Source organism: Capra hircus, chromosome 3 (genome assembly GCF_001704415.2).
Source record: "Capra hircus breed San Clemente chromosome 3, ASM170441v1, whole genome shotgun sequence".
NCBI lineage: Eukaryota > Metazoa > Chordata > Mammalia > Artiodactyla > Bovidae > Capra > Capra hircus.
The window spans coordinates 111,810,258-111,831,681 of NC_030810.1; the positions used below are offsets into that span (position 1 = coordinate 111,810,258).

General features: G+C 53.1%; 2 protein-coding genes across 2 annotated transcripts; one reads left to right on the forward strand and one right to left on the reverse strand.

The window, feature by feature from the left end:
* On the reverse strand, positions 895 to 9,073 carry ADAMTS4 (ADAM metallopeptidase with thrombospondin type 1 motif 4). The gene is made up of 9 exons (XM_013975635.2): positions 7,922 to 9,073; positions 6,491 to 6,814; positions 6,109 to 6,241; positions 5,374 to 5,544; positions 4,339 to 4,625; positions 4,046 to 4,232; positions 3,641 to 3,816; positions 2,548 to 2,723; positions 895 to 2,114 (listed from the first exon to the last, which is right to left on the reverse strand). The coding sequence occupies exons 1-9, from the start codon at positions 8,657 to 8,659 to the stop codon at positions 1,688 to 1,690; spliced, it is 2,619 nt and encodes an 872-aa protein (XP_013831089.2). The 5' UTR covers positions 8,660 to 9,073; the 3' UTR covers positions 895 to 1,687.
* NDUFS2 (NADH:ubiquinone oxidoreductase core subunit S2) lies at positions 12,407 to 21,347 on the forward strand. The gene is made up of 14 exons (XM_013975625.2): positions 12,407 to 12,540; positions 13,321 to 13,427; positions 15,720 to 15,910; positions 17,422 to 17,542; positions 17,689 to 17,801; positions 18,224 to 18,298; positions 18,469 to 18,546; positions 18,676 to 18,761; positions 18,965 to 19,084; positions 19,899 to 20,028; positions 20,421 to 20,516; positions 20,687 to 20,770; positions 20,902 to 20,959; positions 21,142 to 21,347. Exons 1-14 carry the CDS (start codon positions 12,446 to 12,448, stop codon positions 21,177 to 21,179), a joined length of 1,392 nt encoding a protein of 463 aa, XP_013831079.1. The 5' UTR covers positions 12,407 to 12,445; the 3' UTR covers positions 21,180 to 21,347.

Sequence of the window (21,424 nt, forward strand, 5' to 3'; positions counted from 1 at the left end):
AGTCCTGCTACTGCCTCAAGACCCCAAATTCTTGCAGGGTCTACCTGCCACCCTATCACAAGCCTGTTCCTTTAATCAAAGTCACCCAGTCAGAAGAAAAAAGAAAAAATAGAATTGTTTAGTACCCAACTGCCCTTCAGGTGTTTTCTGCCACCACTGAACACTTGGTTCCCCCTTGCCTCAGCTTCTCAATGCCTTTTTTTTTTTTTTGCCCTCCTGACTATCTCCCTCACCTCTTATTAAATTCCATTCTAACCTCATGTCTTCAAAGAAGCCTGCTAGGTTTACACTGGTTTCTAAGGACTCTGTGTCTGTTACTCAGTACTCACAAGGGTAATTCACATGGGTACAGTCTTCACAGTTTTGAAAATACTGTAACATTTGTTCAGGATAACCCTGTGGGAAGAGGTATTTTTAGCCCTCTTGCACACATGAGCAGCCTAAGGCTCAAAATCTGTGACTTATCCACCACTACCAGTTAATAAGATGCTGAATCCCAACTCAGATTCAGACCCTGCTCCAGTGGTCTTTCTGAAACAGCTTCCCCAGGACCCCCTTACCTAGCACTCTCATTACTAAGCACTGTTTGTATGTATTGACATAGTTGTTCTTGTTATTTTTCACCTTCATGTTCTTGTCAACTGTGCTTGTTCTGCAGTGTTTATTAAGTCTCCCCGTGGTTGGGAGCCTCCAGGAATCAGGGACAGGATTGTCCTTTCTCTGACAGTCCTTTAAAATCCAGGCTAGGGCTCAGCCAACCAGGAATTGAGCCTGAGGGTGAGGCCAGGCACCACTGATGCGGATCTTTGCCACCTTCAGATGCACTGCAGACTCTGGAGACAGTGGAGCTGAGGACAGCACGGTGGTGGTAATAACAACGGAGGACGGCTGACATTTGTTGAGCACTTACTGAGTGCTAGGCATTATGCTAGTTCTTTATTTACAGTATTTAATCCTTATAACAAATTTACAAAGGAGGTATTATTATTGTCAAATGAGGAAACTAACGTTCAGAGATGTGGAATCAGGGTGCAACCCACATCTGTCTGACTCCAAAAGGAGCACATAAATAGCAGAACTCAATTTATATTTAAAAAATATGATAATCCCTTACTCCCTGAAGGCCTATCCTACCCTTGACTCTTCCTTTCCCAGAAAATAAAATTCAAGGAGAGGAAAGCTGGGCAGGATGAACCGCACGCGCGCGCGCGCACACACACACACACACACACACACACACACACTTTGTCACACACAAACACACACAGGTCACGTACACCTATCACCACCACCCTGGATTTCCTAGACAGGGTGAGAGCTATGAAGGCAGGGGATCAGTTTCCCCAGGACCCTGACCCTCATCCCCATCCTTGGTGCTAAATAAAAGTGAATAAATACGAAATAAATACAACTGGGGCCCACCCTGCCTTCCCCCTCCCTCCTGTGACCAGCAGGGCAGAGGGGGCAGTTTGGATAGGGGTCAATCTCCCAGCCCCTTCCATCCACCAGCCATCCAGGGCAGGAAACCCCGGCAGGGCCAGCCTGCTCGGTAGCGCGGAGAGGAGGGGCGGGGCTCACTAAGCCCCTCCCCCACGGCGTTTCGGGGTGAGGCCGCTGCAGAGGTCTCTCGTTCACCCAGCTAAGTCCGAGGCCCCGGTGCCCAGAAAGGGCAGCCGGGATGGTGAGGTTATTTCCTGCCGGCCCAGGAGCGCCGCCGGAGGATCTCCAGAATCTGTGCCTTCCGGCGCAGCCAGTCCTGGGGAGTGGGGCGTGGCGTGGAGGGGGCCGGCCGGGGCACGAAGAAGCTGTATCGGAGGCGGGCGTTCTGCGGGTTGCCAGCCACTAGGACCTGCAGCGTTAAGGGCTCAGCCAGGGGCCCGTGTCCTGACAGTGTCTCCATGGCTGCAGTGGCCCCGCTGTAGCGCAGGCTGACTGCCCCGGGCAGTACCACGTCTTTGGGGGACGGTATCAGCGTGTATTCACCGTTGAGGGCGTAGGAGCCATCGGGGAGCTTCAGGGCCAGGTAGAGGCTCCGGACGCTAGGGCTCCCCTGCTGCCGCACCAGGATGTGGGTAGCCCCAGCGGGGATGGTGACCACGTCGTTGTATCCGTACCTGTGTGCGAGTAGAGGAGAACTCAGCATCTCGGTGAACCCTCTCTTGCTATTCTGAGCAGTTTGTATCATCACACGTGTGCAGCAGGTTGAATCCTCAGACCTACCTGAGCTGTCCAGCCTAGATCTGAGCTACCTGCAGATGCGTCCTTCTCCCTCTTCTCTGTGGGCCCTTACACCTGCGTCCCTTCTTGAGGTGCCCTTCTAAGCCCCGCCTCCTTGGTGCCTGTCCAATTCCTGTTCCCTCCAGGAGGGAGGTCGCCTCCTGGGGAAACCTTCCCCAATGCCCACAATGGCCCTCATGGCAAGCCCAGGCTGACACTCTGAGAAGGGGTCTGTATGTCTCCCCTGCTAGACTCCCAAGTCAGCTCTTTGAAAGGAGAAACAGTGTTGAGGATACCACTATATCCCCAGGAAGGTGGAAGTGAACAAACCTGAATTTTTTGAAGGAGCCAGACTGCTTGCTGCAGCTGGAACCATCCCCACCACACACCATGCACTTGTCAAACTTCTTTTTGGAGCCAATGACGCGGTCACAGCCGGCATGGATGCAGCGGCCCTGGACACAGACTGAGGAGCTGTCCGGGGAGCAGGGGGTCCCATCTGCCACCTGAGGAGAAGAGAGGCAGTGATGAAAGGGTCTTCCTAAATCAAAAGGTGTTGGTAAGCCAAACAAAAGCCATATCCCATCAGGGAGGGGGTGTGGATGGAGTGCGGAGGGAACCTCAGGCTCTGGTAAGGGACGATAATCATAATGACAGTGATGAAAGCCACCATTTTCAGACGCTCACTCTGAATTAGACACTGTGCCAAGTGCCATATAAATCTCACAACCACTATTTGAGGTTTGTAGAGATGGAACACTGAGGTTTAGAAAGATTAGGAGCTTGCCCAACGGTAACACAGCTGGCAAGAGGAGATGCCAACATCGGAATTGCAGGTCTGAGTCCCAACACCAAGCCCTAAACCTTGGTGTAGTGTCCCAGCTAGACACTAGAGGGCAGTCACAAGTAGGCATTCTCCCCAGAACAGGGTAAAGGAAGCAAAACTGCTAGTCTAGTTCTTTCTTCAGCTTCAGCCCAGGGCCCTATCACAGAGAGGGGCGGGGCAGTGCCATCACCCTCTCCAGGAGGCCTGTTTAGTGGGGGACTGGCCCCTCATGAGCTCAGCGAGGCCACCGCTGTAATTCAACAGAGCAGCCCATCCGATGGGGGTCTGAGCCGTGCCCAAAAGGCCACAGGCTTCCCTTCTCACCAAATGGAGCACTGGAAGATGGGGAGAGGAAGAACGAGAAACCAGTGGAAATGGAACAGCCTAGCACGGCCTGATTGACAACTTCTCCAGAGTCCAGGGCTGATTTTCCAAATACCCATAGACAGAGAAGTCTGAATGGAGCCCTGGGCTGGCCAGGCATGGCCGTGGGAACTCCAGCAATAGCGCTGTTTTGGATCTTGGCCATCAGAAAGCAGAGGGCCTCTGGGGGGGTGAGTGAGCACAGACAAGGCCCTGGGGCATTCTGGTCCTCACCCGTGGGTCCAGCACGTAATAGTAGCCCAGTGCCCGGGTCTGGCAGGTGAGTTTGCACTGGTCCCGGGGGGCCACACCAGTGTAGCGAGGAACCCAGTCCATGGGCCCGGGGAAGTTCTTGAAGAGGTCAGTGCGGTGGTTGTAGGCAGCACACTGCTCTTCACGGAAGGTCAGCGCTGCAAGGTTAAAATGGACAGTCAGAGCCCCTTTCCCTCACACTGCCCACCAGCCTCCCGTTAGCCTCTCACACCTTCTAGACAGCATGGCAGCTCTCTACCCCACAGACTGCCTGTCACCCCCCTCAACAGCAGGACCCTTAACACCTCCTTGGTCCCTGAACTCAAAGGACAGTGCTTTCTGCTCTCCCAACTCTTTCCAAACAGTCCCCTACCTCCCACTCCTCACCTGAGCCAGTTGGGCAGTCCTGGGTGTTGCAGGAACGGAAGCGGGTACGGCGGCCCTCACAGTACTTGCCACCATTCCGGGGGACAGGCCGTGTGCAGTCCCGGGAAGAGAACTGGACACCACCCCCACAGCTCCGAGAGCAGTCACCCCACGATCCCCAGGGACCCCAGCCACCAGCCTGTGGGACCTGCAGAAGGACAGAATGCAAGAGTGGGATCAACATACTCTCTTGGGCTCAGGGCTAGTCACCACTCCCCCAGGCCCTCTGCCCCACCCCTGCCCTGGGGTCTCACGTTGAAAGCCTGGAGCTGGTCTACATGGAGGCAGCGGCCACCCATACAAGCCTGTGCGGGCCCGCAAGGGGTACCGTCAGCCCAGGGTGAGTGCTTGGTCTGGCACATGGCATGGCCATTCAGATGGCCAGAGCACCAAAGGGCGGCGCAGGGCGGCGGCAGCTGTGGACAATGGCGTGAGTCAGGCCCAAAGGTCAGCTGGCACTGGCGGTCAGCATCATAGTCCTTGCCGGGGAAGGTCATGGGCAGATGCAGGGGAGCCTCCGGCTTGTCTAGGAGACAGTGCCCTGGGAAAAGAGACAGTGGGTTATGAAGTCAGCAAGAGGTTGCAGAGGGGCCGGCTGGTCATCAGCTGAAATCTTGGGTTCCTCGGGTGGCTGAGGGATCCTACAAATTCTAGTATTGGAAGATGCTTTAAATAGCAGCTACAATTTATTCAATGTTTATTTGATGAGCATTGACTAAATGCTTGACCAATAATATGTGTTTAATCTTGGCCAGCACCTGTGAGTTAGTCACTGTTATTATGCCTATTTTACAGATCGGCTATGCAGAAGTGAAGTAACTTACAGTCACACATCTATCTACACACATCGAAAAATAGGATCAGGAGAGGAGCTCACAGCACTAGATCTTCCCACCTAGTCTAACCAACTACAGACTTCTTGACCTGCTTCTCATCAACAGCACTGTGCGATCATAGTCATACTGCTGAGTTTGCACACCTCAAGTGACAAGGCCTCCTTCACAACTGGCCCCTTCTGGTGTCGCACAGCTCTGGCCCTTAGAAGGTCAGTTCTAATTCTTTTGAGGCCAACACTTGCCTCCTGTAGTTGTGCTATTCATTCTGAGAGGAAGTGGGAACCACACGAAGGCAGCAACGTTTCTCACCGCATCCCACACGTAGAGGAGGCATGTTGGAGGGAGTCAGTTTGGCCCACGTGGGATGCGGCAGAAAAGGAAGTACTATGGGGTCGGGGGGGGGCGGGCAGGAACTGCGTCCAGCACAGGGCAAGGGGAGTGCCATCTGCTTACCGTAGCCATTGTCTAGGAAGTCAGTGATGAAGCGGGCGCTGCAGGGGGACCAGGGCTCCTCGGGATCCACGTGGGCCATCACAGGAGCCATGACGTGGCGGGAGGTGCTCTCAGGCCCGTTCAGACCAGCGCATTGCTTCGAGCTGTCATGGAGCATGCTGAAGACATGGCCTGTGGAGCAGAGTCCCTGTCAGTGGCCATGAGCCCCATCCCTGTGCCTGCAGCGGGCTGCGGACCCATCCAAGCCTGGCTGCAGATTTGGAGCATCAGATCCAGTCCACACCTCATTCTGCCCCCAGCGTCTTTCTGGTGCTCCCAGGGTTCTCAGTATGTAGCCCCCATTTCTCTGTCTCCCTTCCCCCTGATATATTCAGGGGCCCTCCCTACTCACTTTTCCTTACAGGCAACATTCCCAACCCTGATTCCATCCATTCTATCACTGACTCTTGTGAATAATCTCTCTCAACACTGTCCCACCTCCGCCTCCAAACACACACACACACACACACACCCAAGTTCACAGTAGATTTCTACACACTATCTCATTGAATAGAAAAATTTGTTTGTCTACATTCTGAGCAGAGAAGGGTAATGGCCCTGGACTGAGGCTTGAGGAGAAGGAAGAAAACCCTTGTGACCTCCACTTGTACACTGGTTAGCGCACCATTGCCTCACCTCACCCCTCACAGCTCTCTCACTCCTCACGGGTGTCCCATGACCCCACCGCCAGCTTACCCAGTTCATGAGCAGCAGTGAAGGCTGACTGGAGTCCGTCATCCTCTACGATGGCGCAGCTCCGGGCGGGGTCACACACGGTGCCCACGTCAGCCATGCCCAGAGTGTCACAGGTGGAAACTCCACACAGGTCCTGGGAGAGGGATCAGAGACACTGCATGAGGGAACATGACAGCGGGGTGCGTTGGGCCAAGATCCAGGTTAGTGGGGGACCTGGGCACTGTGCCTTCAGCAGTGTCAGGGCCAAGATGGCACTGGCAGTGTGGCTGGGGCCAGGCGCCATGCCGAACTACTCCAGAGGCACCATTTACACCAGTGTCTGTGCAGCGGTGCTTCTTGGAGTTGTGCAGGACGTTGCCTGAGGTGCTGCCTGGGGCCTCACCTGCCGGGTAAACAGAATGGCTGTGTCAAAGTGGTCAGGGTCTGCGTCGTCAGGGGTGTTGAGTCCTCGTTGCCAGGCACAGAAGCTGCGCAGGGTCTGGGCGGCACTGGGGCCCACTTGGGGCCCTTCCTCACCCGGCCCCAGAACCACTAGCCGAGTCACCACCAAGTTGACGGGGTTGCGGATGCTCGGGTGCTTGAAGGCCTTGGCTGCCGCTGCCATAACTGTCAGCAGGTAGTGCTTGAGCCCTGCACCGTGGAATGCCGCCATCTTGTCATCTGCCACCACCAGGGTCTCCACAAATCTGCTCAGTGAGGCAAAGCGCTGCAGAGGGAAAGAGGGGAAGAGGATCCTGAAATAGCCTCCCAGACCCGTGCATAACTTCTTTCCTCCCTCACTTCCTAGGTCTGGAACTCAGCAGAGCCAGCTGGGCCTCACATATCCCACGGGATTCTTGAAGGGTCTGGTGAGGCCTCTCCCCCGACAACTCCAAATCCCTGGGCTTTTGCGGTAACTCTGAGAAATCATCTGTTGGTTCTGAGAAGAGGAGGGGATAGGGAGGCCACGTCCCAGGGCTGTGTGGGCCCCTGAAGTGAAAACCAGTTGGGACTGCCTCTGGGAGGGACCATGGGGTCCCCCAAGCCCAAGTGTGGCTGGGGCCTGCAGGACTGGGGCTAGAGGGCTGGGCTGCAACGTGTCTGCCCTGTGTGGTTGGAGGAATAATTCAGTCAGCAGCTAGGGCCAGGGCCAGATCTCAGCGTGGCGGGTGAGGAGGGAGCGTCTGGTCTGGATTAAAGCTAGAGAGGAAGGGAGGGAGGAAGGGAAGAAGGGGGAGAGCAGGAGTGGGAGGGAGGAGAGGATGGAGCCTCAAGCAGCCTTACAGTCAGTCATCAGTGTGGGAAGGACCGACCAGAACGGACTTCAGGGTGCTTTGCCTCCCCATCCGCTCCTGCCCTAGTTGGTAGTTTGCCAGAACAATTTTGAAGACAGCATCAGAAGCCAGAGGCCAGTCCCTCGGGCCTCAAACCTCATTCCTTTAGCTGGTGGTGGGGTGAGAGTCAAACTTGGGGCCCAGAAAAGAGTCAAGGCCAGGGGGCTGTTAGGAGGGCCTCACTGTTGGGGACTGTGCCAGCGGGATAGCCAGGGCCATAGCCACGCAGGGGCGGGATGGGGAGAGGCAGCAGTCACTCCCCGCACAGAGTCTCTGACCCGCCCCTGGGAAGCACCCCTTGGGGTCAGCGATCTGGCCAGAAGAAGGGTTGGGGCAGGGAGAAGCCAGAGGCTTCCCAGGGAAGGAGGGCAGTGGAAAGAGAAAAGGCAGGCAGAAGGGAGGGGAGCAGCAGACGGGCCAGAAGTGGAAGTGGGTGGAGAGAAGGCAAATGGGGGTCAGTAGGACAGACACGGCAGGACACAGGCTTCAGGACTGCCTACCTTAGCCCTTCGGGGGCTGGGGCTGGGCTTCCCGGGAGGAGCCTTGACGTTGCACATGGGGCCCTGGCCGCTGACAGGACTCTTCCGACGTAGGATGTGAGCCCCAGGCCCCCCAGCAGAGTTAGGCGCGCCTCCCTCCAGGGGCTGGATGTGGAGTTCAGTCCCTCGGTACTGCAGCACCCCTAAAAGTGCGTCCCCGTCCCAGTGGAGAGATGCCACCGACTCCGGATCTCCGTTGATGGTGCCGGTGAGGTAGGTGCCTGGCTCCGCCCCACCTAGCAGCTCAGGCGCCCGGCCCAAGTATTGCACCGTCAGTCCCTCAACCTGCAAGCCGGGGTCCTTCTCCAGCTCTAGCAGCAGCGTCTCCCCAAAGGCTGGCAAGCGGTACAACAGCCTGGCAGGGGCGCCCAAACCAGGCAGGATGCTGCAGTTGAGCTTCTCTGGAAACACGATCTCCTCCTCCCCGGGGAGGGGGCTGGCCAGCCAGGCTGAGGGCAGGAGGGAGGCTAGCAGCAGCAGCCACACTAGCCTGGAGATGGAAAGGGGCACAGTGGGGAGCAGCAGGCGGGGTTGGATTCCCCACAGCCAGCCGTCCGCCAAGCCCCTCCCGGGATGCGAGTCCATCTGGGACATGGCACTGATGCTGCAGCTGGGAGGGACTGAGGCCATCTGGGCACCAAGTCCTCCCTGCCCCGGCTTCGAAAAGCTCCTCTTTGCAGTCTGGGGGCTCGGACTCATGCCAGGGTCAGAGGCAGAGTGTTCAGAGGGCCCGGGGACCTTCAGAGGAGTTGGAGAAAACTTGGCCCTTAGGCTTAGAAGAGGTGCCTAGTGGTCTGGTTCCTCCACACTCTCCTCCCACACCCTCCTTCTCCCGGGTCTGTTTCTGCCTGCTTGTGTCTTCTGCAGCTTCTCTGGCTTCTCCCTCTGCTCTCTCAGACTCTCTCTGGCTTCGCTTCAATGCCTGTCCTCTCTCTCTGCCTCCTTCCGCCGAGCCTTTGTCTCTTTCTCCTTCTCTCTCTCCCGTGTCTATGTGTCTGTGGGTCTCTCTGTGAGTTCTTCCCAGCTTCTCTCCGCGCCAGCTCTTTTTAAGCATCCCCAGCTGCTTCGATTGGCTGAGCTATAAGCCATTCAGCCCAGAGCTCTGGTGGCAGAACTCAGATGGGTGTCTCATTACTTCCCAAAAATCCATTTGTTTTCCTTTAAAAAAAAAAAAAAAAGGGACTTGCCCAGTCCCAGTTGCTAGAGGGGACTCTCCCAGGCACTGGGCCAGCTGATGACATAGCCTTTTCCCAAACTCCACAGTCGGCTCTCAGCTGTCTCACTCTCTTTTGTGCAACAGAGCCCCAGGAGGGGTAGGAAGTCAGGGAAAGGGCCTGACCAACACGCAAAGAAAGGGTCAAAGTCCCGGGAGAATTCTTGCTCCCACTGTCTAGTCTTTTCTCAGGGATCCTTCATGATGCTCTCTGGCCCTCAAGGCTGGTTTCCAGGGCCAAGGGAACTGAGTCAGCTGCCAGGGAAAGAGGGTGGGGAACAGGTAAGGAATCATCAAGAGGGCAGAACAAAGAAAGGAGGTGACTTGACACAGCTCAGGAACCAAGCAGTTGGAGAGAGTACAGGAGGCCAGAAGATGGGACAGGCAAGGAGACAGTGATCAGGAAGGGTACTGCTCAAAGGCAGGATGAGTCTGCTTAGGATGGGCACATGAAGCAGGCAGAGGCCACGGCAGACAGGATTAAGGACTTTTACAGAAGGGAGACCCAGGGTGGCAACTCTGCTTCCCTTCTCATTCCGTTAGGCTCCCCCTTCCTGAATTACCATTCCCCGCCCCCTCCAAAGCCCAAACGGCCATTCCGCCTCCATTCCCCCCAGGGCTCCCCCTCCCCACTTCCTGGCTCCCCATTTCCCTGGCCCGGTTCCCAGGAGCTTCCCCCAGGCTCCCGCCTAGCTCCTACCCACTCTCAACTGCCCTACCCCTCCCCCAGCCTCAAGTCAGTCAACCCACTGCACCCAGTGTCAATCCATCAGAGGGAATCCCCACTTGGTTCCCTTTTTTTGGCCCCACTTTGTCCTAAGAAGTCAATGTTTCCTGGAATACCTAGTAATCTTTATTTCTCATTCCCCATGGGGCAGGAGAGAGTGGATGCAGCATTGTGTATATAGGAAATTTAGAGCACTGAGAGAAAAGCCCAGTGCCTAGGCCGGGGAGAGTGCTTGGGGAGGAAGAGGTAACGTTTGTAAAAGGAAACAAAATGATTCCCTTGGTTCAGGACTGGAGAGAACTCAGCAAAGGAGTCTTGGGGGTGGACTCCCAAGGCAAGGAAGGAAAGGGTTCAGAAGTGGGGGTGATTTCTGCTCACCCCGTGCTACGGCCACTCCTTTCCCCAGGATATCCCCAGGAAGGCGAGTACAGTCAGCACTTTCCTTTCCCAGAGGTGGACCACCTGCCCCTACCCCCATTCCCCTATTCACTCTTTGCCTTGTCACCTCCTGTCCTCCACAGCACATCCGCCAGAATACTTCCTCTACCCTTCCCTTCCTGCTCGGGTTGCTAATACCTGCCCTGGTGCCCATCGCTTCCCATATCACACACCAGCTTCTGACTGCCACACCAACCTGTGGACCCACCACACCCCCTGACCCTGGTCCTAAGTGGAGGGGGTTGATGTTGCAGGAGTCAGACAAAGGCTAGGAGACCAGAAGGGGCAGGGGCAAGAGGAGCTATCACCAGAGGGCTCTTACCACCCCTTTCTACCCCCATCTGAGACGAGGACAAAGGGGGTGACTAAGCAGTGAGAGACAAAGGGCCTTAGAGCCACAGCAGCAGTGTGTGAGTGTGTGGGGGGTGCTGGCAGCAGGCAGCAGGCACAAAAGATGCAGTGTCCTAGGCAGCCCCCCAGGATCCCTCACCCTAGCTCAAGTTGCCCCCAGGGCCAAGCAGCCCAGAGTCTATCCTGATTTCTCGTCTATCCTGACACGCATGTGTGTGTGTGTGTGTGTGTGTGTCACTCAGTTGTGTCCGACTCTTTGTGACCCTTGTGGACTCTAGCCTACCGGGATCCTCTGTCCATGGAATTTTCCAGGCAAGAATACTGGAATGGGTGTCATGACCTCCTTCAGGGCATCTTCCCGGCCCAGAGATGGAACCTGCATCTTCTGCATTGCACGTGGATTCTTCACTGCTGTGCCACCAGGGAAGCCCCTCTTAGGCTGGATTAAGGCAAAAAAAAAAAAAAAAAAAAATGCAGTCCCCACCTCGTTCTCCCACACTATTACCACATTCACTGTGTTTCAGGGAGACAAGGCCCAGGGAGCGGGCGGGGAATGAAGGCAGCAGGGAGGCCCAGCCTCTGCCTGGCTCTTGGGGGCTGCCCAGTCTTTACAGGTCGTCAGTTCCCACAGCGCGGGATATGGCCCCACTCTTTGGTACAGTTCCCATTAGGTCAGCTAGAAGTCTGCCTTTCCCCTCTTTCTTTGTAGCTAAGAGTTACTTGCGTCTGCCCCTCTCTTGGTCTGTCTGTCCCACCCTTCGGCACTGCTGGTGGGCTCTGGCCCAGGGACCCTCTCTGGGGGATATCTCCGTCCAGACCCCAAGTTGAAGGGATGTGCAAACTCAACGGGTGGCCCCGCTGGAGCTTAGCTTAGAGGCCGAGAGAACAGGAACCAGATCCAAGGCTGGGAAACTCCCCTTTGTCTGTACCACACAGAATTGGGATCAGACTCCTGATGGTACCACATTTCTATGCCATTGGCCAGGGGAGAGGCCCGGTCAGAAACACATGAGGTAAAAGAGACTGACCAGGGGTAGAAGTGGGATGCTAGGGATCACTAAAGGCATTTACTGAGTCTGTAATTCTGTAGGTTCTGGAAAGCTGGCAGATATCAGGTCACCTACAGGGGACCTCCTCTCCTCAGCTAGGACGAGGCGACTCCTACACACCCCTGCAGCCTGTTCAACGCTGGTGGCCTTGGCCGCCTCCTCTTCATTTAGGTTTGGCGGGAGTTCTCAGACCCGCCCAGTCCCACTTGGGCCCCTTTCCCCTAACCCATTTAGGCCATCTGGAAATTAGCTCCCTCTGCTCCGAATCTTTTGGATTTGGTTATAAGACGGTAACTGGCAAAGCCTGGCGCTGCCCTAGAAGGGCAGGACTACAGCAACAGAGCGGCGCAGGCAGAAAGTGGGGAAGGGTCTGCATGTGACTGCGTCTGGCGCCAGGCGGCAGGACACTTTCTAAGGCGCGCACGGGCAGCGCGCCGGTGCTTTGTGAGGGGAGCCGCTGCCAGCAGCGGTGGCAAGTTTCTCTGGCTCAGCCTTTGAAGAGCCAGTCAGGAGCGGTGGGAAGCACGGTCCCCAGCCTCAGGTGTTTAAGCGAAAGTGAAGCCGAGGCGCAGAACCCGGCTGGTGTCAAGTTAGTGAGCCAGCTTACAAAAGGACGGGTGCGTGGCGCCGATACGCGGGAAGCCCGCAAGGAGGCGCGCTAGAGGCACTTCCGCCAGGCTCTCCTTCCAGCAGTCTACGGCGGCAAGATGGCGGCGCTCAGGGCTCTGCGCCGCCTGCGGGGCGCCGCGGCCCAGGTGCTGCGGCCCGGGGCTGGGGCCCGACTGCCGATTCAGCCCAGCAGGTGAGAGCAAGGGCGGCGCCCGATGCGCCGTCCCCAGGGCTGGGGTTTCTCGAGTCTGGGAACTCCACGGGCCCTATGACCGCCTAGGAAAGAATGACCCGGGCCCGTGACCCCTCTCCCTGGCCTGCGCTCTCGGGTTCCGGGATCCACTGGTACCTGTTCTGGAGGAGGGAGGAAAGATTGTTTCAGCTCGATCTGCCAGGGATGAAATCATGTGGAGGGAGACGCCGCCCCTCAGCATTAGTGATATGCCACCCACCCCCCATTCGCCCTGCTGCTTCTACCCACCCCGTCAGGGGTGAAAAGTCTCCTTAGACGCTATGAAAGAAAAGGAAGGCAGCCCCAGTGGACTTAAAGGAGGAACGTAACCCAGGAAAACCCGGGCCTCAGTGCATCCCTCTGGCCATACTTGAGCAGAGCCAAGGAGCGAGCGTGCCCCACCCCCCTTTTCTTACTCTTCGGTTGACCTTGAATAAACACCTGTCTCGGATTCGTATTCACTAAGATGGGAACCATGAATATGACCAGAAATTAAAGGACTGGGATCCCCATCTTTGCATGCATAGGGTTATTGGGTGAAGTGATTCCGGGAATAAGTTATTAGTAAGAATGGAACCTCTAGAGTTCCAGTTTGTTCTGCCAGAGCTACACAGCTCGGTCAGCGACTTGGTGTTGATGAATCCCAGACACCCTTCCCAGGGCCCACGTGAAAGTGAGTGGGAACAGAGGAACCAAGCACTGTTCAGGCCTTTTGTCTAGGATTTGTCATTACCTCCCCAGAGGTGCTCGGCAGTGGCAGCCAGATGTGGAATGGGCAGAGCAGTATGGGGGTGCTGTAATGTACCCCACCAAGGAAACAGCCCACTGGAAACCTCCCCCTTGGAATGGTGAGTGCCCAGGGCCACTGTCCCAACCCATACACTTCCCTGCCCTACCCTGATGTCTGAGTGCTCTTGAGCTGTCTGTCTGAGGCAAAATTTAGCCCCCAACGCTTTTTGCTTGCAATACTCTACTTGCAACTCACCACATATGATAATAATGATAATAGGAGGTATTTATCAAGTAGAAAATTCCAAGGGAAAAGAAAGAGGAGATTCCAGACAACCCTTGAAGATCCCTACCAAATTTGTATCTTTAGCTTCAGCTTTTTCCAGAGGTTTTAATATATTTCCTGCTAAAGGAGTTTTTCCCCACTGGCACTCAAATGAAACCTTTCTAAATATGAAACTCCCCCCACCCTGCCATAAAACTAGCCCTTCTTGTGATTTTAAATTTTGATCAATGACTCCCTCATTTTCCTAATCCCTTAGGATTGAAAGTTTTTAGTCACCTTTGGCTCTTTTTTCTTTCTCCCCCCCCATGTCTATTTTCAATATGTCACCAAACCATGCAGATTCTTTTGTAGTAATGTTTCACATCTGGTTATCTTACCCTTTGTTGGTTTGGTTTATTTTATATTAGACCTTGATTATCTTGGGGATCTCTTTGATGGGTTCCTGCACTGATCTAGTTCCCCTTCAGCCGTCCTATACAATGTCATCACCTTTATCTTCCCCAAACATTGTTTTATACTATGTCATTCATTCTTTTGCTCAAAAACCTTTAGAGGAACTTCCAGTTACCTTTCGAAAAACTTAACAGTAATAATAGCTGAGTGCTTACCATGTGCTGAGTGTTTTTTGTATGCATTATTTTACTTAGTCATTACAATAACCCTGTGAGAGTGATATTATCTCAGTTTTGAGGAAATCATGGTGTAGGGAAATTAAAAGGTGATCAAGGACACAGGTGGATTTGTACGAGGGTCTGTGTGACTCCAAAGCCCACGGTAAAGAATTTTGGTTGCATAAGTAGAGTCTGGTTTCAGATCTCAACCCTCCATTTACTAGTGAATGAAGTACCTGCTTTCATAGCGTTATTGTAAGGATTAAAAGAGATGCTAGTAACAGAAACCACTCAGTGTAGTGACTGGCTTGTGCTCAGTCCTCCCTAAGTGTTTCTAATAATCCTGATAATTGACCCACACCCCCCACTGCCTGCCAACACTAATCTTCTGCGCTTGGTAGATAAGAATCCCACAGAGACTTACTTCCTTGTTTCTAAGATCTGACGTACGTTCGTTCCATAGCCTAGGATGCCTCTTCTCTCTTCCTATCTGAATCATCCCCTGTGTTTAAGAAGCAGCCTATATCTCGCCTCCACGAAGCTGTCACAGTCTTTTCTTTCTTTAAATACTTAGCTAAGCAACTTACTGGGAAAGGCAATGGCACCCCACTCCAGTACTCTTGCCTGGGAAATCCCATGGATGGAGGAGCCTGGTGGGCTACGTACAGTCCATGGGGTTGCAAGGAGTTGGACACGACTGAGCGACTTCATTTTCACTTTTCACTTTCATGCATTGGAGAAGGAAATGGCAACCCACTCCAGTGTTCTTGCCTGGAGAATCCCAGGGACAGAGGAGCCTGGTGGGCTGCCATCTGTGGGGTCGCACAGAGTCGGACATGACTGATGCAACTTAGCAGCAGCAGCACCTTACTTGGCAACTTGTAAATGTGACCTGTGTTACTCGTTTCTCATGTGTACTTATTTCCCAAACTAAATAGTAAGCCTCTTGAGGGTAGAAGCTGTCAGTCAGTAGTGGTAAGAATGAAGTATACATTTCCCAATTAGTTGGATATTCAGCAGATACAGCTGGAGAGCAGAGTATCTTAGTGGTTAAGAGTGTGGAATCTGAAGCTGCCCAGACTGAGTTAAATCCTGACTCTGCCACTTACTGACTCGGTGGGAATTCATTTATCTTTTCTGGCCTCAGTTTCTTCAGTAAGATAATAAGGTTGTTGAAATGATTAAATTAATTAAAATAAGTAAAATGCTTAGAGCAGTGCCTGGCATATTATAGGGACTATATAAATGTTATCTATCTTTTTTTTTTTTAAAGGTATTCTGAGAGATGTGGAAAGAGGGAGGTTCATGGTCCCTCTCCCTCTTAGCAGAAAGTTTAGATCCCCCTTCCCTTTTCCCCAGCTGATGGTCTTCTTCTTGGTTATGTTAAAGATGGGGAAATTAGCAGGATATGGAATGGTGAGATAGAAGGTATACAGTGAGATGCTAACTCTTTGCTGTCTTTTGGGGCTTCTCAAAGGAATCACCATTTGGCTCAACTCTTTCCCACTTCTCAGATGTGGACCCTCCAAAGGACACACTGGTGTCGAACCTGACCCTGAACTTTGGGCCCCAGCACCCAGCAGCCCATGGAGTCCTGCGGCTAGTGATGGAGTTGAGTGGGGAGATGGTGCGGAAGTGCGACCCTCACATCGGGCTGCTGCACCGAGGCACTGAGAAGCTCATTGAATACAAGACCTATCTGCAGGTGTCGGGGGCGAACGGGGCCTGGCGACAGGACTGGGGGTGCTTTCCCCTGGGGCTTTGCCCGTTTGCTGGCCCAGGAGCCCAGAGAAGGAGGGTGTTGTGGGGGTTGGGAGGGAGCCCTGTTGAGGTTATCAGGACAGTTTCGGTTGGGAGGATGGAGAGATGTGGCAGGGGATGCTGGACTTGAATCATGTGGATTTGGTTTGCCCAACAGAAAGGCTTTGGAGCCAGAGCTACACTCCTAACTCTTCTCTGGCTGACTTTTGGCTGGCCCCTTTACCTTTACTCCAGTGCCTCAGTTTCCCTGCCCTTATATCATGCTAGTACGTCAAAGCTGGTGTCCCTGGGGTCAGGGAAAGAGGAGAGAGACGTCAGCTCCCCAGGACTAACAGCTGATTCTTGTATCTTCCAGCATTCTAAGTTTGTTTTTGAAATACTCAGTGAGTCAGAGTGACCGGGAGGGAGTTTGTGAGAGTTTGCTGTTTTTGGAGAACTCTGTGACCCAAATAGTGAGGGTCAGATTTGAAGAAACTGGATCCTGGGATAGGAATCTGAAGTTTTTCTTCTTACTGTCACGAAGAAAGCTCTTGATAACAGGATGATGGAGTTAGGATTTAGAACCAGCTGACTAGAATGTGATTCCCCCAAAGAGTCCTGGCAGTGATGGTTTCTGGTCCCGTTCTCCACAGAGTTAACCCCTGTAGCTTAATCCCGCGTCACAGTGACATCAGGGCAAGAACTGGCTGTTCCAAAGAGAGGCGTCTTAGCTCCGCCTCCTTCCTGGAAACTGAAGTTAACAGCTGGGACTTAGCTTTCTTGGTACTGTGCGGATGAGCCCTTTCTGCCTGTCTCTTTCCATCCTTCTTGCTCTTCCTTAATATCCTCCTAAGATTACCTTTCCCCGTCAGTATCGCAAATAGACCTTGTTCTTGGACAGAGGTTCCGCTTGGCCCAGAAGATGCGGTTGGCGGTGGTGCGCTGCAGCCAGCTCACAGCTCACACTGGCTTGCAAGAGCAGATTGTTAAGTTTTCACTTCTATGGGCCAGCTGTTAAACACAGCTATCATTAAAAATTAAATTATGCCAGCTTGCAGTTTAAGATAGTAAAAGCCAAGGTAAGAAGTATGACCAGCCCCGGCTCTGGTACTTTGTGCATTCGTCTGTGCCGTGCTCTCTGGGCGTTTGCTTTTGTGGCGTCTGTGTGGTGGAAGTACTGTGGTCGTGTGGTATCCTTCCCAGTGCTGTCTGTTCAGCTATGTAGCACTGGTAGTTTAAAATGGGACCTTGTAGGAGTATTTTTACCGTGGAAATTGGCAGACCCAACAGATCAGGGTCCCCCCCGCCCCCACCTCACCCCTTCTTTGCGTTTCATCCTGCCTTTCTGAGACTCTTGAGATCGGGAGGACTGATGTAGCACTGACCTCTGACGCCCACTGAGGACAGTGCTTCTAGCAGCCAGACCGAGGGTTCCTTGGCCTGTTAGATGTGACCCAGATTTCTCCCTCTTCCCAGGCCCTTCCATACTTTGACCGGCTGGACTATGTATCCATGATGTGTAATGAACAGGCCTATTCACTGGCCGTGGAGAAGCTGCTCAACATCCAGCCTCCTCCTCGGGCACAGTGGATCCGAGGTACGCCCCATCCCCTTCCTCCAGTGGCCCACTGTGAGGATCGCATAGAGCCCGCCCCGTCTCAGGAGCACTGACCCCAGAGCTGTTCGCTCAGCCTGGGTCCCTGGCTCCTGCATCCGCCTCTTCCCGTCTTCACCTCTCTACAGTGCTATTTGGAGAAATCACGCGACTTTTGAACCACATCATGGCTGTGACCACACATGCCCTAGACATCGGGGCTATGACCCCTTTCTTCTGGATGTTTGAAGAAAGGGAGAAGGTATGAGGAGGAGGAAAGGATGGGAAAAGGGGAGGAGATACCTGAGATGGAGCAGGTATGAAGGATGCGAGAGTAAAAGGAACATGAACATTTAGGGGGAGAAGGTGTATTTAATCTGGGTTATATATATATATTCTTTAAGTTTTTGTTATGTATTTTTATTTATTTAGCTGCATGGGGTCTTAGTTGTGGCACGGGGGATCTAGTTTCCTGACGAGGGATCGAACCCAGGCCCCCTGCTTCGGGAGCACAGAATTTTAGCCACTTTTCCACCAGGGAATCCCCTGGGTTATGTTTCTAAAGAGCTTTGTGCTGTGAAGTGTTGGTTAAGCCCCAGACGGCTGGAGGCGGGGGAGTAAACCACCATGGTGTTGGACCTAGGGACCCAGGCCTTTGTCACTAACTCAGTGTGTCCCGTCAAGATGTTCGAGTTCTACGAGCGAGTGTCTGGGGCTCGGATGCATGCTGCTTACGTCCGGCCAGGAGGTGTGCACCAGGTGAGCAGGTTCCCCTGCTTGTCTCAGGGTCCAGCCCTTGCCTGTACCCTCCGTGGCCACTGGAGGGCAGCAATGCGGATGGAAGCGCCAACCCTGTGCCCTCCGAGGCAGAGCTGGCTCTCCCTAGCAGAGGCGCTACACTCATTATTGAGCCTCTGTTTGTTTTCTAGGACCTACCCCTTGGGCTTATGGATGACATTTACGAGTTTTCTAAGAACTTTTCTCTTCGGATTGACGAGCTGGAGGAGGTAAGAGGGAAGAATCCCTTTTCCCCTAGGAAGGGTTCGTGGGGTTTTAGTCCCCAGTTGCAAAGAAATACAGAGGTATCTGAGGAGTGTCTTGAATAGTGTTCATACAGCAGCTTTCTTGATCAACAGATGCTGACCAACAACAGGATCTGGCGAAATCGGACAGTCGACATTGGGGTTGTAACAGCAGAAGACGCACTTAACTATGGTTTTAGGTGGGAGGAATAAGACTTCTCTCTTTAGGGGTGGGTGGGTTCCAGATTAATAGCGTGGCTTCAGAGTATGGCACCTTCCTTGCCAGGCTGATTTTCTATCCCATGCCCAGAGAGTGCGGGCGGGAGAGGGGAGCCTGAGGAAGAGAGCATGCCTCCTTTCTTGGTCTGTGGACAGTGGCCTTGGACTCTATTGCACTCTGCAGTGGGGTAATGCTCCGGGGCTCAGGCATCCAGTGGGACCTGCGGAAGACCCAGCCCTATGATGTCTACGACCAGGTGGAGTTTGATGTGCCTATTGGCTCTCGAGGGGACTGCTATGATAGGTAAGGCCCACATCCTTTCTTAGCTCATTGTCCCCCTGGTTTTCTCCCTGTCTAAAACCTTTCTCTTAGCTACTTTCTTTTTTCTCATACTTTATAGTATCTATCAAAACACCTGTGTGTATTAAATTAGGTTGCCTTTTTTTTTTTTTTAATTTTACTTTACAATACTATATTGGTTTTGCCATACATTGACATAAATCCACCACAGGTGTACATGCGTTCCCAAACATGAACCCCCCTTCCCACCTCCCACCCCATAACATCTCTCTGGGTCATCCCCGTGTATGTGACATCCTCTTTTACCCTTACATTCTCCTTATGTCTTGGATAGAACTAGTTTTGGCCGCATCTTATAGCTGAAAAAGCTGAAGCATAAAAGTTAGAGATTAGCCTGGGATTGTTCTGTCAGTAGTGTTTGAGACTAGAAGCCTCCTGATCCAGTGCTCTTTCCACTAGATTCTAAGCTTCAAATCCCCCTGTTCTTTACTGACCCCAAGAAAAATTTGCTACTGTTTTCCTTTTGAGTCCATTTGACTCTCACCTCCAGAAAAACGTTTAAGAGAGGAGCTAAAGAGGGAAATACTACAGGACATAGTCTGAGCAAACTAGGAGAGGATTTGGGAAAGGGCCCAGTGCTGAAATCAGAAGACTAGGTTTTATACAGGTGCCCAGGCCAAGCAGAGATGCCGTACTAGGGGAGTGAAGAAAGTTACCTAGCACTGTTCGTTCGGTTCAGCCCAGCGCGTTCTCCCAGCCTCACATCCGATTCTCTGGCTGCTCGTCTCTTGTTCTTAGCCTGTCTCATCTCCTTCAGATACCTGTGTCGGGTGGAGGAGATGCGCCAGTCCATTCGAATCATCTCACAGTGTCTGAACAAGATGCCTCCTGGGGAGATCAAGGTGGATGATGCCAAAGTGTCTCCACCAAAACGAGCAGAAATGAAGGTTGGCCTGTTGTTCAATTACCCAGTTGTGTCCAACTCTTTGTGACCCCACTGGCTGCAGCACACCAGCCTCCGTGTCCTTCATCATCTTCCGAAGTTTGCCCAAGTTGGCTACAGGGATAGAAAAAAGTGGGGAGGGGGTGACAAGGGGCAGTGACTGGGGAGGAGAGTCTTTGGATTAAATCCTACTTTTCAGTTTTCCTTTTTCAAAGAATTCACTGTGTAAGATTGTTGCCTCCCGTACTCTCCTCTATCTTTCTGTATCTTCTCTGCTCACTGACTTACATGGGGGATTTTAGACTCCCTGGGGATAGAGATTATGTTCTGTGTGTGCAAAGGCCTGCCGTACAGTTTGGATCTGGCTTACTGATGCTGCCTTGTTCCTTTCTCCAGACGTCTATGGAGTCATTGATCCATCACTTTAAGCTGTACACCGAGGGCTACCAAGTTCCCCCAGGAGCCACATACACGGCCATCGAGGCGCCCAAGGTGAGGCGGGCAGAGGGAGAGAGTGTGTGCAGTGGGCGACTGGAGACAGATGTGCAATTAAACTCTCGTTCATCAGTGAAGGAGAGGACATGAGGGTGAATAGAAAAGATTTTGCTGGCAGAGAAAAGTGTTCTTCCTGTTAATGAAGGCAGCCAACCTTCTTTGGACAGGGAGAGTTTGGCGTGTACCTGGTGTCTGATGGTACCAGCCGCCCTTATCGATGCAAGATCAAGGCTCCTGGTTTTGCTCACCTGGTAAGAGCCAGCCTCAGTGATTCTAACTCTTAATACGTGAATCCAATAATGGTTGAGATCTTTATGAACTTTCATTTCTTCTCATCCACCTTGCTTATCTTGCCTAATACTTGCTGTCTGAATCTCTCCAGGCTGGTCTGGACAAGATGTCTAAGGGACACATGTTGGCGGACGTCGTTGCCATCATAGGTACAAGGCCTGTTGTGTAGTGGAGGGGTTCTAGTCTCGGGACTTTGGAACTCTATGGGAATGGAAACCGGACACTGTTCAACAGACTGCAGGCATAGACTCGGATCCTCGGTCTGGGCACTGTAGAGACTGCTGGATCCTTGGTAACATCACCTTTTTTCCTCCTTCCCCTGACCTCCTAGGTACCCAGGATATTGTGTTTGGAGAAGTAGATCGGTGAGCAGGGAACAGTGTTGGACCTCCCTGCCCTCTGTGGAGCCTCTCCGTTGCTGAAAATGGGACTGTGCGTGTGTGTATACACGTACATGAATGCTTAGCTGTCAGGCTCTCTGTGCATGTACTAGAAAAGGAGAAACTACAATAAATTAGCCACCTTCTGGCCCTACACCCCAATTTCTGGTTTGTTTTTCCCAGTGTCTTACTGTCTTTCACTTTAAAGAGAAACTTAGGATGTTTGTTAAGCAC

What these genes read in the sequence shown, in the direction of transcription:
- ADAMTS4 (XM_013975635.2), bottom strand. Translation starts at nt 8,659, where the DNA reads ATGAGTCCGAGCCCCCAGACTGCAAAGAGGAGCTTTTCGAAGCCGGGG. An exon ending in CACTGCTGCTCATGAACTGG is followed by an intron (nt 5,545 to 6,108) that starts GTAAGCTGGCGG and finishes TCTGCTCCACAG; the next exon opens with GCCATGTCTTCAGCATGCTC. An exon ending in GGCTCCTTCAAAAAATTCAG is followed by an intron (nt 2,115 to 2,547) that starts GTTTGTTCACTT and finishes ACTCGCACACAG; the next exon opens with GTACGGATACAACGACGTGG.
- NDUFS2 (XM_013975625.2), top strand. Translation starts at nt 12,446, where the DNA reads ATGGCGGCGCTCAGGGCTCTGCGCCGCCTGCGGGGCGCCGCGGCCCAG. An exon ending in GAAACCTCCCCCTTGGAATG is followed by an intron (nt 13,428 to 15,719) that starts GTGAGTGCCCAG and finishes CCCACTTCTCAG; the next exon opens with ATGTGGACCCTCCAAAGGAC. An exon ending in GGCCAGGAGGTGTGCACCAG is followed by an intron (nt 18,299 to 18,468) that starts GTGAGCAGGTTC and finishes TTTGTTTTCTAG; the next exon opens with GACCTACCCCTTGGGCTTAT.